Source organism: Chiloscyllium punctatum, chromosome 38, assembly GCF_047496795.1.
Source record: "Chiloscyllium punctatum isolate Juve2018m chromosome 38, sChiPun1.3, whole genome shotgun sequence".
NCBI lineage: Eukaryota > Metazoa > Chordata > Chondrichthyes > Orectolobiformes > Hemiscylliidae > Chiloscyllium > Chiloscyllium punctatum.
Window position 1 is genome coordinate 30,634,717 of NC_092776.1, and position 19,318 is coordinate 30,654,034.

Here is a 19,318-nt window from a genome sequence, read left to right on the forward strand (position 1 = left end):
AGTGGAACTTGCTGATGCTAGACTTTGAACACTTAACATTCTCATTTCAAATTACTGTTCTTTCTAATTATACAGAGGAGACAACCAGTTCTGTTGTCCGACTTTTAGTTCCATAACTCACTGACCAGGCAGGGTTTGACTCATTTCAGAGCTGGACTGTCATCTGATGGGAGCAGGCTTGGGTCTTATTGCACTGATTTCAAATTTGCAATGCATTGCTGACCACATGCTGTCATTCTATGGCCTTTGGATAGATTGGAAAGGTCTTGACTGTGCACACTGTTCGTCTGAGGTCGGGTTTGTTACTGCAATCCCTGTAGAAACTTTGAATTCCCTTCATCCCTTTGTTTCTTCATGTGCTGATTTTGGAAACTCAAAAAACAGCCATCACATTTGAGGTGTATGACTACTAGAGGAAGTCTGCTGACATGCCAGGACTATTCCAACAGATAAGAGTTAAATATTTTAACAAACTTCAGATGCCACTATGAAGTGCTGAACTGTAATGAAGCTATGTATCAAAGCAGTGAATCACCATAGGGCTCCATTTGAAAAGATAAGTTTGCCATTACATTGACCAGCATTCTTTTTGTAGCAAGGTCATTCAAATATTTTTGAATTGAATTAGGGATTTCACACAGTGTGAAAATGGAACAAGTGTATTTATACATTCAAACTGAAGAAACACGGAGTCCCCAGTATGATAATCTCAAGGGATTTACATGCATAGAGTCCTTAAACCGAAGGATAAAACTTGTAGCAACTTTCACTTAGAGAAAATAAAAGCAGCCACCTGCTCCGAGACAAGATTGGGTATTGCTTAAAAACACCATTCTGGCTTTCAGTTTCAATACAGTCAATTGAACATGTGATGTAAAGGGTTAATGTGAATGCTAATATGATAGTCAACATCATCATGAGAAGTGATATAAGATCATATGAATTCATGACTAGAGGAAGATCGTTCTCTCTACAAGCCTCAGGTGAACATTTGTTCTATAAATAGATATATTGAATAAAAGGTGATGTTTACCAATAGACTAAGCCTCCTGCAATCTTTATCAACCCACTCCCACACATAATCAAACTAGAACAATATAATAACAGATTTTACATTTCTTGGTCATGATTTTGATAGCTGAGCCCATTATGAATGCTTGGTCGAGTTACAAATTTAAATTATCCACATATCTCTGCACAGTTTTTGTCTGAAGTTCATTTGGCATCTATATTAGGTTGTTAAATCATCTTCTGCTGTTGATGTTGTAAATGAACAGATTGATCAATTTGAGCACATTTATTGTTTCTGAATGGTGTTTCTGAATAACCTCTATTTTCCGGTATGTGGTGCATTTGAATGACAACTTCATTAAATTATTGGAATTTTTTCAAGCCCATTTCAATGACACCCTGATGTCTACACATCATAGAAAGTTGGTGTGGCGGATACAATGGGGATATGAGGGGACGTAAAGAGTTGCAGGGATGTATGATAAGGATTGGGGTGGGTGGATAGTGAGGGGGTCACCTTTAAGAGGTATAAATCAACAGAGCTAGATTTCTGTCCCCAACAACAAGTTGGGTCTTGTAACCAGGATACCTTTGTATCCAAACTGCATCGCGGCTTGCAAAACCCAAACCCTTCCCTGCTCACATCTCTCAGAAATCATGATGTTAAAGTGGAAATGCCAATGTTATTTGAAGAAACAAGCCCTAAAAATAAAATACTCAAAAAAAATTATGCAGGGCAGGCAACATAAAATAAGAACTATCTGTAAAATTTTCTATAGAATTTGCTGCTGGTTTACTAATTTAGTTATTATGTAAATTTCTAAAGTATGGTTGGTGGATTTAAAAATCCTGCAGTTTTCAACTGATAAGTTTAACAGAGGGTTATACCTTCCATACCATAGGCCAGCCAATGGAAGGGTAATAACATTTGACTTCTTAATTAATTGGAAAACATCACAAAAAGCAGACCACCAGCAGTTCAGCAGCTTTCTAGTGAACTCCTGCAGCCAGATATCATGCTTCCTCATCTATAGCATTTAACTAGCATGGTGGTTATGAAGTAAACTTCAGCCTAGCAAGGTGCCAGTCTAAAACAAAATACAAGGACAATTGACAGGAGCATACTAATTTAAATTACCATTATCCACACAGTATACATTAGAGGAAATAACTACAATGTACTTAACTTGAACACGGAGCTCAATATTTATTACTCATTGGTTGGAATTGTAAGTCACAAGAAGATGTCACATTTCAAATAAGTGAACATAAAACTGCAGAATGAGGTGATTTTTGCAGGGTCACTTAGCAGATGTGGTTTGCTAAGAAATGATTCATTTAGAGCATTTTGCTAATTTCAAAGTAAGACTTTCCAAATTGGAATAATTTCCCTACCATTTTCAATAACCTATATCATATCTGTTTCTCCAGCAGCTAGAACAAGCAAATGTACCTTGTAAAAACTTGTATTATTTCCATTGTGTACCTAATCAGATGAAAGAGCTCATTGTCTAAGGAATAATGAGCTGCAGGTTAAACAATGTCATATTTTTGCTTCCTAGGGATAAGAGGCTTGATTGTAGAAGCAGGTCTTTGCAATGGACACAAGCCAAAGTACTGCGAGTATGCTCAAACCTGAATAGTTACAACAGATAATGAGTCTAATCATTTTATACATGTTACATATTTGAAGTGAAAGCAAGTGAGGTATATGTTTAACACACAATCAGCTGCATATTTTCTCTGGTGATAACTTTAGGGCTCAGATGGATAGAATTCAGACAACAATATAGATCTGTCAACTCTACAAGCTGCAATATCTGATAGAGAGAAAATCAAGCAGAAAGAATTTGCATTGCAAAGTCTACGTCCAAGTTCTGTCCCAGTTACTCAAGTTCACCTTCTTTAAACATTTCTCATGCCCTAGAAGTTGAATGGTTACTGAGTATTTTCTGATACAGTAAAGCTTATATTATCACCATAACATAATAAATTCAATATGGACATTGCAGTACTAAAGAATTCAACAAATATTTCTTATAGCTAGCTATTTTGTCCAAACTTTACAATCACAGGCACATCAGTGTCTGGGCTAACAGTTAGCTTTCAGATTACAAAGAACAACACATTTCCTGTAGCTTATCATGTTTCAGGTGATACCTAGTATAAGACCGAGTGTGAGATCTTATTCACCTGATCAAATGAAATTGTAATGATTCTGTGGCTTTAAGAGGTGTATTTTGTCCTTTTGTTTTGAAGAGAGGTTTTAAGGGCAGAGGTGCCAAGTTTTCCTGTAGAACTAAATTATTCCAATTCCTTCTTTTTTTCGTTTTTAACTGTAGTGGACAGATAAAGTGTGTTTTTCTGTAAATCTGTTGGTTTGATAGTCAAATTACGTCTGGACCCCAACACCTTACATATACTTTTAAAATAATAAAATGGTAGGGTCTAGACTACATTCTGAACACTTTGATGAGCTTTGGTCTATTCCATAACATTATGATACGATGATGATATGATGAGTATGCCTCTAAAATATATACAGACATACCAACTGTGAGGCAGAGCATACAGTCAATATAATTAAATCAGTCCACATAATATAGATAGAATTGTAGAAAGTGATTCCAAAGCATTTTAATAATGCTGAATAATCACACAATGAAAGGGTTTACAATAACTGTCAGTGTTAAGCTTTGGCTTTAGTCATTGATAGCTCTTAAACTAAAGTCAGACTTCTACCTCCGTTTCTAATATTGATGTACACATTGTTACCGGTAGATTGGGTGGAATAGCACTAATTGCATTCAAACAGATGTAACTGAATTGTGCAAGAATCCACAGTAACTAGCTAACAAATAAAGCTGCTCCCTAAAAGCTATTGATGTTCTCCAAAAGATTTCATGGAAAAGGGAGATCATATCTGAGAGAAACATGAAAAGCTATGGTTTCACAGTATCCTGTGCTGTGATTTTACTCAAAGTGTTATAAAAATCTCAGCAATGTTTTAATTCTGTTGAAACATACTGGACTTATTTAATACCTCAAGTCAACTCAAACCAACAGCCTTACAAAGTGCTAAATTTAACAAAGTAAAAGTTATAGGTGCCTAATGCTTTAATCATATGGTTCTAAACCATACAAAGCACCAAAGCTCCCTATTCCATCCTACTCTCTGTTCAATTAGCCTATCTCAACCTTTCTTTATATCATATGGAGTATTAGCCATTGCCCACTGAGTAGCACTCATGCCTCTGATTTGCTTGGCTACAGGTTCAAGTCCGACTCCAGGGCCTGAGAATCAAAATTAAGGCTAATACTCCTCTGCATGCGGTGCTGTCTTTCAGATGAGATGCAAAATCAAGGCCCAACCCCCTGCTTTGATGAATATAAGAGATCCCACAGTACTATTGTGAAGGAGTGGAGAGGTTATTACCAGTAGGCTGGCCAACAGCTACTCTGAAATCGAGATCACAAAATTCTGACCATGATTAAGTTGCTGTTTATGGGAGTTTTCTGTGCATCAAATTGAATGTTCTCTGCATTGTAACAATGATGGCATTTCAAATGTACTTGATTATCTGTAAAGCACTTTGAGATGTCCAGTTGTGCAAAATATATGCTTTATAATATAAACAAGGTATAATTCCAAATCTGCTAAGTTATTTTTGTTAATTTGGTCAAGATTGCAACACCATAAATAAACAATTCATGCAAGAACATTTATATTTGAAATGACCTGTAACCTACTATAATCTGAGTAATAAAGGTGAAGGAAATATATAAGCGCAGGATCTTTTTTAAAATGGTGTTACGTTCTTTATTTTTATGCCAGTTTGAATGCAGAGGTATGAACACATCAAGACAACCTTCTGTTAGGTCTTGGGCTTAGCTAAAAACATCAACAGTTTCAGTATGTACAATTGGTCATGGGGGATGAGTTTGAATGCTTTCCTCTTGTGTGTGCCCAAGTGACCCAGGACATCTAATCTCTACCCTTGGTCTATACAGGAAGTATCTGGAATACTTTCTCCCCTTTGGGTGCCATGTTTATGAAAATTCCAGTCCATCTGTGGTCCTTGAAGCCCTCTTACTTCTTACTTTAAGCATTTGTTCAGTAGATTGTTCCTGGGTCCATGCTGCCTCCTCTTCAAGAGGTGCTCGCTGCCTTTCAGTAGTATTGTAGATGCCTGATTATCACACTCATCCCAAATCCCCACCAGAAAGGTATGCAGCAAGTGTATAATGTGGGTGGCATTGGCTGTATTCCTGGATTAACATTAGCAGACAACACATTTATTGCATGATATTTGTGGCAATATTATCTGGCATTGTTTTGTTACACTCATTGGGTGCCAATTTTCCAAGCACAATCCAATTTCTAAACTATTAACTATAGATGAGAACCATGAAATGATAATAGGCTTTGTATTTTGTCTGTAGTCTCCGGTGTACAATGAGCCAAAATGTTTAATTTCAATGATTTTATTCCAATATGTTCCTTAAGATGACACATTAAACAATGTTTTTATTGCCAACTTTGTAAATAGATCTGCACTTCAAAAAGCAATGCATCACTGAGTTACCATGAATCTTTTCAGCTTGGATTGTGTTGCATTGAACTACAGAAGGAATTGGCACAGGGATGATCGTAAAGCTTATCTGATATGATATAACATGATGTTAAGCATTTGAAAGGTTAGCCAAAACAATAAGCTTGCATTAAAATGGATCCAAAGAGCACCAAATTGCTGCTATGAGTAAAAACGATCCAAGACACATTAAGTCTTAAGAAACAAGCTAATTAAACAGAAAATGGTAATGAATGCTGTCATAAATTGAGTAATGTGTACTTTAATCACCATTTATCATTAGTTGAAATATAGCGAGCAATGACATATAATAATCGTCAGGTGATAAAGAAACCATTCAGAATGCAGTCTATGTCATTAGGTTTTTAAAGATTTGGATGAATTGGTTTTTACATTAATATACACTAAATGTAATAATGAATTGATTCATATTAATTCAGTATTTGAAGTAAATTAATTGTTAAATTGGACTGTAAAGGCACAGTATTAAAGAGACAGTCCCTTATTTAGTATTATTTCCCTCACCTTATTTACTGAGTTTGAAATAAGTTATAGCTTATTTCAAATGTAAATCTTCTTAAAAGAATTCTGTATTCACAGTGCTGCAATCAGAAGAAAAACTAACAAAAGTAGCTGAGCAGGTTTGGAATTATACTTAACCCCAAAAAGGTACTAACAGTCGTCAGTTCCACAGTATGTAATACTTTCAGATTGGCTTCATTAATCTGTTGCTTTGAACTAATATGCAATTTTAATATGTAAACAATGTTCCTTACTTTTACCTTTCATTGGGGATTAATAAATGTGCATTAGAACAAGCAAAATTTACAAATAGCACTCATTATGTGGTTGTACAATACTCCAATGAATGGTAATTATGTTTTATGGACCAGGCAAGTTTAAAATAACTAGACTATTACATCATAGAGAATGTCTATGGATTTTACTTGAGACATACACAGTTTATCTATATTTGGCTTATGCAGTATTTAATGTAATTTATACATGATAAATTAACAGAAGTTCTGCTGTATTACTATACTTTCAGTAAAATTCTGTCCTAATACATTAAGCCCCATGTAAAAACATAAAATTGTTTTTAATAACAGGACAGCACCCAGTGATTCAAAGTGTTGATGTAATAATGCAATGAGCCATAGGGAGTAAAGGCATTTTATATTGTGAAACAATGGTTGATGGCAAACACATGGTTGCCTCTCCATTGACTGGTTACAGAAATACCAATGGGTTGACTTTACTGCAATGTCAGTGCACACTTTTTTGTGGCTAGTGCACACTTTTTTGTGGCTTTTGCAAACTCCTACCAGCTTTGCCTGCTCATTTTCTGAATAGAATCTGATGTACAACAGACCACAAACTAAGTTAGACTGGTTTTAGCATTGCTCTCCAAAACTCATGGAGAGGTTTAAAATTCGTTCTCTTCATAATTTCTGGCTCTGTTCTAATCCATCGCTCGGAAGGTAAGAACTAATACTTAGAAAAACATGTTTTCCTGCAGACTATTACAGAATTTTAGCAACAATAGCTAAGATTAAACAATGGAGCTCAGCAAAAACCCTGTTGTGAAGAGGAATCGACATATACCGAGTTTACTGAATGATGAATTGCACAAAATTTCTGAACTGCTGAGGGATGGCTGAAATGCAGGGAGGGTGGGGATGATTATGGAGAGCAGTGGAGCATGGTTGAAAGGTGAAGCAATGAAATGACTTCCTGGAACATTGAACACATGGGAAATCAGGGAGCAATAATTCGAGACTGTCTTGCAGGAGGTCAAATGGATGTCAAAGTCTGTAGAGACAGTTGGCTTGACAGAACAAAGCTCTGGTTTCTTTCAATTACTTTACTCTTGCCAAATCTTCTTTTCTTTGTCTTTTGAGCTGGTATGATTCCAGCAGGTGCTATACATTCTGTGTACTTCGCTGATACAGTCAGTCTGTCAATCATTGGCAGTCTCTCGCAGACAAGGATGACTCTTTTCCACCCTTAAGGTGAATCCATAAGTGACTATACAGACCATTGCAGCTACCAAAGGCTCTGTTATACTTGGGGCAGAAGGTGGTCTAGACCATTAACTCATCCTAAAGCCAGACGCATGCACTTTGCTCTAGATAATGGTCATAAAGGAGTGGCCAACCTACACATCTTGATATTTTAAATCAAATATGTTTAGATATAGTATGACACACCTCTGGGAACAGGTGGGACTTAAACCCAGATGTAGAGTTACTATCATTGTGTTAAAAATGCCCTTGTGTATTTTTTCCAGCCTGATGTTGCAGATGTCAATTCCTAGTGATCCAAGTACTGACCTAGTTTTGTTCAGCTAATTAAACATGGGTTGGAAATTGCCCCTACTCTGATCTCTATGGCTCAGTCGCAAATTATTGCCATCACCTGTTCAAGTACCTTCTTGTGCTTTAACCGACAAAAAAAGTACGTCCTGACCCACTCTTAATTTGCCTCCTATGGGACATTTCCAGTTCCTGAATCAAACCATTTATCATTGCTTGATTGTTAAATAATAGTGAAGGAAACCCTAAAAGTGGGAGGCGGAAGGGAGGGAGATAACTAAAATGTAGGAGATTAATTAAAGCAGTAGCTACTGAATTCTTTGCTTACATTCATAACCTTATTTATAACTGAAGGCACAGTTCTTTGGTCTTGACTGGGGTTATCCAGGCAGGAAACCTGAACAAGATCAGCATCCCATATTACTGAAATGTGCTGCTTTGGAAAATGTGTAGAATTTAGGTTAGCACTTATCATTGAGGAGAACAGTACTGATAGAATCAAAAATATAGAAAATTATTATAAGAATTAATATAATTAACTTTGAAAATTAATATTCGGGTACTGTTAATTTCTATTATTTAACCATGGGTAGATTTGTATCTTCACAGTACCATCAAAGAGACTACCTTCTAGACAGCCCGTGCTTAATTAGCTGAACATAACTAGGTCAGTATTTGGAACACTAGGAATTGACGTCTGCAACGTCAGGCCAGAAAAATGAGGCATTTTTGACACAATGATAGTAACCCTACATCTGGGGTTTAAGTCCCACCTGTTCCCAGTGGCGTGCCATACTATATCTAAACACATTGATTAAAAATATCAGGATATGTAGGCAGGCTACTTCTTTATGGCAAAAACAATGACTGCAGATGCTGGAAACCAGATTCTGGATTAGTGGTGCTGGAAGAGCACAGCAGTTCAGGCAACATCCGAGGAGCAGCAAAATCGACATTTCGGGCAAAAGCCCTTCATCAGGAATAAAGGCAGAGAGTCTGAAGCATGGACAGATAAGCTAGAGGAGGGTGGGGGTGGGGAGAAAGTAGCATAGAGTACAATGGGTGAGTGGGGGAGGGGATGAAGGTGATAGGTCAGGGAGGAGAGGGTGGAGTGGATAGGTGGAAAAAAAGATAGGCAGGTAGGACAAGTCATGGGGACAGTGCTGAGCTGGAAGTTTGGAACTGGGGTGAGGTGGGGGAAGGGGAAATGAGGAAACTGGTGAAGTCCACATTGATGCCCTGGGATTGAAGTGTTCCGAGGCGAAAGATGAGGCATTCTTCCTCCAGGCGCCTGGTGGTGAGGGAGTGGTGGTGAAGGAGGCCCAGGACCTCCATGTCCTTGGCAGAGTGGGAGGGGGAGTTGAAATGTTGGGCCACACGGCGGTGTGGTTGATTGGTGCGGGTGTCCCGGAGATGTTCCCTAAAACGCTCTGCTTGGAGATGTCCAGTCTCCCCAATGTAGAGGAGACTGCATCGGGAGCAACGGATGCAATAAATGATATTAGTGGATGTGCAGGTAAAACTTGGATGGATGTGGATGGAAGGCTTCTTTAGGGCCTTGGATGGAGGTGAGGGAGGAGGTGTGGGCGCAGGTTTTGCAGTTCCTGCGGTGGCAGGGGAAGGTGCCAGAATGGGAGGGCGGGTTGTATGGGGGCGTGGACCTGACCAGGTAGTCATGGAGGGAACGGTCTTTGCGTAAGAAGGAAAGGGGTGGGGAGGGAAATATATCCCTGGTGGTGGGGTCTTTTTGGAGGTGGCGGAAATGTCAGCGAATGATTTGGTTTATGCAAAGGTTGGTAGGGTGGAAGGTGAGCACCAGGGACGTTCTGTCCTTGTTACGGTTGGAGGGGTGGGGTCTGAGGGCGGAGGTGCAGGATTTGGACGAGATGCGTTGGAGGGTATCTTTAACCACGTGGGAAGGGAAATTGCGGTCTCTAAAGAAGGAGGCCATCTGGTGTGTTCTGTGGTGGAACTGATCCTCCTGGGAGCAGATACGGCGGAGGTGGAGGAATTGAGAATACGGGATGGCATTTTTGTAAGAGGTAGGGTGGGAAGAGGTGTAATCCAGGTAGCTGTGGTAGTCGGTGGGTTTGTAAAAAATGTCAGTGTCAAGTCGGTCGTCATTAACGGAGATGGAGAGGTTCAGGAAGGGGAGGGAAGTGTCAGAGATGGTCCTGGTAAATTTAAGGTCAGGGTGGAATGTGTTGGTGAAGTTGATGAATTGCTCAGCCTCCTTGCAGGAGCATGAGGTGGCTCAACCTCCTCAGGGGAGAAGAGCAAAACATTGGATAGTTATGGGTGTCCAACCAGAATATTTGCACAGTGCATTTGAATGAATGGCAAGTGCTGCTGAAGGGTGGGGCTCCCTGTCAAGAGTAGGGCATTATGACAATCCAATGAATGTACAGTGAGTAAATTTGGGCGAAGTTTCCAATTCAGCACCAAATGCATGAATTGCACAATTGAAAAAGAAGTATTTCAGTCATTGATCCAGAATATTCCACAAAGAACATTTGCAAAAATTATATTTTCGTAATTATTAGATTAATATTAGGCAGCAATACAAACACTAACTGGATGTTTTTCAGCAGATAAAATAACTTTCCATGTCAACATTATTCAACTCACATCCTTAAAAAAATAAAGTTTTTTGAAAATATCAAAATAAAGTTCTGAGGAATTGATTTGTGTTTTCGGTTTCTGAAGAAGTGTCTTGATCTTACCTGCCTCATTTCTTTATAACTGTGGTATCTGAAGTCTAGATCATCTGTTGTGGTGACTTCATTTCGTCTGCGGTAGTAGTTGTTAGGGTCTGAAAGTAAATTAAACACAGAATTTAAACCCCAGTTTAAGCTTAGTAAGATTTAATGATAGTTTACTTGCAGAAAGAAGCCCAGTTTCACGACACTGAGCTGGATCATTTTTCAGGCTTTTTTTGTTATTTGTTTGTGGAATGTCAGCATCACTGGCTCCACCAACAGTTATTGTCCATTCTGAAGTTGGCTGGAGATGGTGGTGGTGAATTGCCTTTTTGAATTGCTGCAATCTTTGGGGTTGAAAGGCGGAACATTTCAGTGAGGGAGAGAATTCCAGGATTTTGACCCAGTAACTGTAAAGGAACAGTATTACAGTTCCAAGTCAGGGTGATGTATGGTTTCAAGGGGAACTTGTAGGAGGTGGTGTTCCCATGCATCCGCTTCCTTAGCAGCTGCCGAGAACAGGTGTTATGGACTTAGATATGGAAGTGATGAATCTAATATCTATTGCAGGCATTCAGAGTGTTTGCAAGTGACATTAATGAGCCCCAGTTTCATGCTAGTCTTAGGCCTACTGATTGGGACCTGTGCCATACATGGGTCCTAAAATCAGCTCATATGAATTTCTACTTCAATTACCCATTCACGGCAGATTGGAAAAATGAGAAAATGAAAGAATACACAGATACACTAATTAGATAAAGGTTGGAAATATGTTGACACAGTCTTAGAACTGGTGCACAGAAATTGAAATCTGAAGTATTATCAGAGAGATAATACAAATATACAGGAAAGATAAACATGTTAACAATCAAGGGTAGGATAAGACATTAATGTGCAATAAAAGCATGGCAGGTCAAAGTAAACTTCGGATAAGGGGCAAAAAATCATTGTTACAATGCCTTGAAAGACTAATTATTTTGAAAAAAATCTTGAATTTCATGTGATTGACAGGATTGTACAATTTCAAGCTTTAAGACTTTTATTATAATAAACAAGCAAAAAGCAGGATTGTCTAAATACTTAAGGCAAGAGCTCAGTATGACTCGAGCATGACAGCACATCTTTAAGGCTGTTGTAAAATTTGCTGGGGTCATTGACTTGATTACTGGAGGCAGAGAGCACAAAAGCAAAGACAGTTATGGTGAATCTTTGGTTCAGTATCATTGTGTCCAAATAGCCGATGGAGTTTAATTTGAATAAATGAGAGATGTTGCATTTCGCTAAAACAAACAAGGGCAGGACTTACACAATAAAACTAGGGCTTTGGGTACAAAGAACATTACAGCACAGGAACAGGCCATTCGGCCCTCCAATCCAGATCCTCTACCTAAACCTGTTGCCTATTTTCTAAGGATTTGTAACCCTCTGCTCCCTGCCCATTCATGCACCTGTCTAGTTGCATCTTGGATGATGCTGTCATGCCCGTCTCTCCCACCTCTACTGGCGGCGCATTACAGGTGCCCACCACCCTCTGCATAGAGAACATTCCATGCACATCGCCCTTGAACTTTTTTCCCCTCTCACCTTGAACTCGTGACCCCTGGTAATTGGGTCCCCCAATCTGGGGAAGGGCTTCTTGCTGTCCGCCCTGTCTATGCCTCCCATGATTTTGTAGGCCTCAGTTGTGTCCCCCCTCAGCCTCCGTCTTTCTAATGAAAATAATTCGGATCTATTCAACCTCTCTCCTTGCCTGGCTCCCTCCATACTGGACAGCATCCTGGTGAACCTCCTCTGCACCCTCTCCAAAGCATCTGCATCCTTTTGGTAATGTGGCAACCAGAACTGTATGCAGTATTCCAAATGTAGTGTTGTAGAACAGAAAGACACCTCAGGGTTCAGGTACATAATTCTTTGGAATTTATGTCACAGGTAGACAGGATAGTTAAGAAAGGGTTTAGCATGCTTGCCTTCATTGCTCAGACCTTTTGAGTATAGGAGTTGGGACATTTTGTTGAGGTCATACAGGATGTTAGTGAGGCCTCTTCTGGAGGACTGTGTCTAGTCTGGGTCACCCAGGATATTATTAAGCTGGAGAGGGTTCAAAATAGGAGACTTACCAGGATGTTGCTGGGAATTTTTTAAATAATTCATTCACAGGATGAGGGCACCTCTGGCTAGATCAGCATTTATTGCCCATCCCTAATTGCCCAGAGGGCCATTAAGAGTCAACCACATTGTTGTGGGTCTGGAGTCACATGTAGGCCCCGACTTATGAGGGTGACAGATTTCCTTAGGTGGGCTCTTCCAATGATCAACAATGGATTCATGGTCATCATGAGACTCTTCATTCCAAATTTTTATTGACTTCAAATTCCACCATGTGCCATGGCAGGATTCAAACCTGGGTCCCCAGAACATTGCCAAGTCTCTGGATTAATATTCCAGCTAGGGCATTGCCTCCCCTTCTGGAGGGTTTGAGTTATTAGATTAGATTCCCTACAGTATGGAAACAGGTCCTTTGGCCCAACAAGTCCACACCGACCATCCAAAGAGTGACTCACCCAGACCCATTTCCCATATTTACCCCTGACTAATGCACCTCACACTATGGGCAATTTAGCATGTCAATTCACTTAACCTGCGCATTTTTGGATTGTGGGAGGAAACCCACGCAGATACAGGGAGAATGTGCAAACTCCATACAGACAGTTGCCCGAGGCTGGAACCGAGCTGTGAGGCACTATGCCACCCTACAAAGCCACCGTGCCACCCCACTCCCGCTCTGGGGAGAGAATGGATAGGCTGCGACTTTTTTCCCTGAAGCGTAGTAAGTTGAGGGGTTATAGAGGTTAATTAAATCATGAGGGACATAGATGAGGTGAATGGCAGCTGTTTTTTTCCCTCGAGTGGGATATTTCAAGACCGGGGGGCATATTTTTAAGGTGAGAGGAGAAAGAGTTAAAAAAAGACATGGGGCCAATGTTTTTACACAGAGAGTGATTAGTTGTGGAATGAACTTCCAGATGGAGTGGTTTCTGTGAGTGCAGTTACAATGTTTAAAAGACATTTGGATAAGTACATAAACAGGAAAGGTTTGGAGGGTTATGTGCCAAGAGCAGGCAGTTGGGATTAGTTTAGTTTGGGATTATGGTCAGCCTGGATTGGTTGGATCGAAGGGACTATTTCCATGCTCTTTGACTCTATGCCTCAAATCTGGCGGGGTCTTTGGGAAGGATGTGAGGGAATTGGAAGGGGTGCGGCAAAGATTCGAGAGAATGATCTTTGGCATGAGGAAGCTAAGTGGATAAACTTGAATGGTTAGAGAAAAACAGTTGAGAGGTCTGATAGAGTTGTTCAAAACCTCAATAAGATGGGACAGAACAGCTCAGGAGAATGATGGGTGAAAAAATCAGGAACTCAAAGAAACCAATTTAAGGTGATTAGCAAAAGAAGCAAATAGTCACTTGGTAGTGCAGAACTTGAGAGTACTGCTGAAAAAAACACATTTCCGTCAAGGATGTTCACACCAATGCAAAGGAGAACAATATTTGATACTGTACGAGTAGATATTATTGATTGGTCGGTGAGTGAGTTCTGATAGAGCGGTTGCTATGAGGAATACAACAGGTAGATGATGACTCACAGTTAGCTATCAAGACAATGCTTCTATCAAACCGAGACCACGTGGCAATCAGTTTGTACAATCATACACTATAAAATGGTGCTTTCTTTACATTTGAAAGCAAATCTTAGCAGGACTTATACACTTAGTGGTAAGGTCCTAGGGAACGTTGCTGAACGAAGAGACCTTGGTGTGCAGGTTCATAGTTCCTTGAAAGTAGAGTTGCAGGTAAATAGGATAGTGAAGAAGGTGTTTGATATGCTTTCCTTTACTGGTCAGAGCACTGCGTGTAGGTGTTGGGAGGTCATGTTGCGACTGTACAGTGCACTAGTTAGGACGCTTTTGGAATATTACGTGCAATTCTGGTCTCCTTCCTATTGGAAGGATGTTGTGAAACTTGAAAGGGTTCAGACAAGATTTAGAAGGGTATTGCTGGGGTTGGAGGATTTGAACTATGGAGTAGAGCTGTTTTCCCTGGAGCGTTGGAGGCTAATGGTTGATCTTGTGGAGGTTTATGGGGTCATGGGGGGTATGCATAAGATGGGTGAAGGAGGTCTTTTCCTTGAGGTGAGGGAGTCTGGAAACTGGAGTGCGTGGGTTTAGGGTGAGAGGGGAAAGATATAAAAGGAACCTACGGGGCGTTTTTTTTCACGCAGAGTGGTGTGAGTGTAGAATGAACTCCCGGGGGAGTGGTGGAAACTGGTACAGTTGCAGCATTTGAGAGGTGCCTGGATGGGTATATGAATAGGAAGGGTTTGGAGGGATATGGGCCAAGTGCTGGCAAATGGGACTAGATTAGGTTGGGATATCTGGCCGACATGGATGAGTTGGACTGAAGGGTCTGTTTCCGTGCTGTAAATCTCTATGATTCTACGATTCTCTATTCAATGGACAATTTATTGTCTAAACTTCAAATTTTACCTTTTCAACATTTCAGTCAGCCTACTCAGAGATGTTATTGCTCAACTCTGAAGCAGCTGAGACTAGGACCCAGATCACATCAGCCCAGAGGTAGAGACACAATCACTGCACTTGAACAGCTCTCAGAATTTATATTGTATAACACCTAAAAATCCTGCACCACAGATATACTTTATTTTGTGCCCAGACTTAAGTCCAAACACATTTGTCCATTTTTCAGCTGGAAACCTCCTATTGTTTCTGATGGTGAGAGTTACCCTGGAGATTTACTTTTTTACCAAAGCTAGGTGGATCTTCCAACCTCACTTAAATACTTTTAAATTTGATATTTTCCATCCCAGCTTGAACATCCACCTACATTCTATGTGTTAAACAACAGAGAATACTGCTTCACACTCTGATTCTTGCAAACTGACCTGTTTATTAGGTTCAGCAATATCCTTGCAAGCTATTATTCCAATGATTTGAACAGAGTTTTCTCCTTTCAAAGCATATCCCCAAAGCAACATGAATCACATGGGCTATTCTTTTAAGTGTGGAATGCTTTTATCTGTTGTTTGGAACCACTCTGATCTTGGAGTTAAATAAACAGTTTTAATACAGTGATTTATAAAACCTGACATGCTTAACACCTCCCTGTTAACCTGCTGCTTTGTTCTCTCATCATTCTCTCATACTGACAGTGCAAAGAGTTTTGTGCCTCAACAGCCAGTTAAGGTTGAAGACAAGTCTCTGATGACTCCTCCTGTCTCCCTTTGGACCATAGCCAATTACAAAACACCACCGTGTCATTCCTCAGACTTGACTGATCTCTGTAAGGTACATAAATTGTGCCGTTTGAGTGGACCAGTTATTTGAGCCTTCTCCCAACATTCACAATTTATTTCTAAATAAATGCTTTATATTACAGAACTTAAATTTGCTAAAAGGAGACTAGTAGTTGAAGCTTTTTGTCACACTCATCAGAACTGTGATGCAAATAACAGATTGGAAAGAGAGATACCATTTTATACAGCATGAAAACAGGGTGTTAATTGGTTGGGTTATAGTTGGCATGGAGATGCAGCAAGAACAGCTAACCATCGAGCTTAATTCTCAGATGAGGCAAGTGGTTCTGATTGGTCAGAGTGTTACCATCGAGATGCAGCAGTGTTTTCTCAATCCCTCCTTTTGAAAGGAATGCAATGTACATCCAAATTACTTTGGCCTACATAAAACAGGCTATTTACACATGCAGCTGCTGGCAAAACAAATGCATCACACTATGGGCTCAGATGACAATCTTAAAGTGATTTCTGACGTAACACAGTCTGGATTATTGACTAAATAATTTCCAAAAGTAGAATCACATCTAATGATGGATAGACTTATTTGGGGTTTGCAAGCGTGGGGTGGTTGAACATGAGCAGCTTTTAACTAAGTGCAGAAATTTCTTCCAGCCTTTGATTTAATGTGAGTGCACTGCTTTATTGTCTCTATGGACAACTGCACCACAAACAATACCTGCTTGACACATACCCTCATGATAAACTTACTCGAAAAGAAGCAATTTGGTACCACATGTGATGTGTACCTTCTACAAAATTCACTCCAATGTTTCTCATACCTCAGTATCTCTCATTTGTTATGAATTCCTTTGCCTTTTACCTCCATGACTTCCCCAAATACAAAATCTCATAGTTTTCCAGGTTGAATTCCATCAGACACTTAACTGCCCACTTAACCAGACCATTGATATTTTCTATAGCCTATAATTATTCATGTCAATATTAATCACAGAGCCAATTTATGTTCAATCTGCAAACCCTTGCACATGACTCCCACATTTATATCTAAACAGCCTTCCAGTTGCACAAAGAGCATTACCAATTATTCTTATTTCCTGATCCTGAGACAATTTTGTATCTAGTTTGCTATATTCCCCTAGTTTCCATGGAGTTTTATTATTTTCAACCAGTCTGCTGTGTGGGCCTTATAAAAGGCCTCGCAAAAATTTACTTGGACTACATCAACTGTATTACCCACATCAATTTTCCTTATTCCTTTCTCAAAATTTCAATCTAGTCAAAAAATGATCTTCTCTTAACAAATCCATGCTGTCATTGATTAATCCATATCTTTGCATATGCAAGTTTATCCTTCCTCTTAGAATTGATTTGAATAACTAGCCCATGACTAATGTTATACTGATGGACTGCAATTATTTGACTATCCCTTGCTCCTTTCTTAAGCAAAAGTACAACATTAGCAGCCCCACATCTGTATCCAGTGAGAATTGAAAAGTAATTGTCAACCTTCCACTATTTCTTCCTTGGATTCTTTTAACAGTCTGGAATACATTTCATCTGGCCCCAGTGATTATCCATGTTCAAGAATGTTAATGTTTATAATACTTCTTCTTTCCCAATACTCATCACTTTCAATACTTCATGCTCCTTCTAAACCACAATGTCAATATCCATCATACAGCCAATTTATGTTCCATCTGTAAACCCTCACACATTACTCTCATTTTTACATCCAAATTTTTAATATGTACAAAAAAAGGAAGCTAGTACTGAGCTCTGCAGAACCCCTCTTTTGTAACACAGACACAAACTATTTAAGAACCACACAAATACCTTGCATCTCTGCACATAGGTTACCTTTTTGGTCTTTTGTGGACCTCACTGGTTCCATGGTTATCCTCTTAATGTATTGATAAAACAAATTTAGGTTCACCACAACCTTGCTCAACAACATTCTTGTATACCCTCTTTTTCGTTTTTGTAATTATATTTTGATTTTACTCCTCCACTTTCTATACTCTTCCCATCTTTCTGCAGTATTGAATACCTTGCTGGATGTAAGCTTTCCTGTCTTATGTTATTTTATCCGATAAACCCATTGAAATTCAGAGGTCCTTAGGATGGGATGGCCAAACATATCTCTTCATGGGCTATTTACTCTGAGCCCCTTGGATCTCCCTTTTGAATGCCTACTATTATTCTGACAATGATTTACCCTTTAGTAGATCTTACCATTTCACTTTTGTTAAATTAGTCCTCAGCTTAATAAACCTGACTTTGCCCAGTTTCGAATTTTAACTCCAGTGCTATTTTGTTCTTTTCTATAATTATATGAAAATTACTGAATTGTGAACACTGCCACGAAAATATTCTCCCATGATTTCTACTTGCCAAGCTGATTACCACTGATTCAATTCCATAGAGGCGACAAATAGCTTAGTGCAAATAAAACTATATTTTACAGGCAGTTTTAAATGAGGACAGAAGTTGGTGTGGTACAGTATCGAGTTCAAGGATGGAAATCCAGAGCTCGGGGATGAATTGGCTGAGCACACAGTTACCAATAGTAGGTCAAAAGTAATGGCAGATGAGGAAGTGACAGGGTTGAAAGAAGTCAGAATTTTAAGAAGGATACGAAACTGAAGGATGTTACAGAATTGGGGAAATGGGTGGCTATGATGAGCTTTGGATATTAGGTCGAGAGTTTTAAGGTGGTGTCTTAAATCATGAATCAGTAAGCATCAGCGTATTGAGGGGGCACAACAGTTTGTGCTAAGACGTGGACTGGAGCAGTTTTGCTTGAGTTGAAGTTTAGAGAATGGGAGGCCAGCAGGTATAGCTGGGAACAAGGGAAGTATAGGTGACTAATAATGAATTAGCTGCGGCAATGGCCAGGTCAGAAAATATTATGGAGGATTTGTCAACTGAAGCTCAGCTGGAGAAAATTGGACTCTGAGCTTGTTATGTGAGGCAGTGCTTGGAAAAAAAAGGATTGGAATTTGTGATAAAGAAGCAAAGCATGCTCCAATGACAATGGGTTCCTAACACAACCATAGAAAGTAAAGAAAGCAAAAATCAGCTGCATAATAATACCAATTTATCACAGGGCACAAATCAGTCACTACTTACAATGTCGTACTTCATCACAGCACACGCATTTAATCTTGAAGTAGCAAACTTTATCATAATTTTAGATTCCTTTGTGAAATTTCTTTGAAGCTGATAGACAATACAATGTTCATCTCAGCACTTCAGTGTCATTAATTCTATTGAAAGATGAACAGTCCACTTTGGCAGTGTAGTAGTTATGAATTATCTTAGTTATAAACATTTCAATTGCATTGAATGGTCTGTGCAGAAACAAATAACT

General features: G+C 39.4%; 1 protein-coding gene across 2 annotated transcripts in view; it reads right to left on the reverse strand.

The window, feature by feature from the left end:
• The window catches only part of cpxm2 (carboxypeptidase X (M14 family), member 2), a 195,075-nt gene that overhangs the window by 60,118 nt on the left and 115,639 nt on the right, over positions 1 to 19,318 (reverse strand). For both annotated transcript variants that reach the window (XM_072557521.1, XM_072557519.1), the window contains one exon: positions 10,642 to 10,730. In XM_072557521.1, the coding sequence (XP_072413622.1) occupies positions 10,642 to 10,730 (89 nt within the window). The remainder of the gene's footprint in view (positions 1 to 10,641; positions 10,731 to 19,318) is intronic.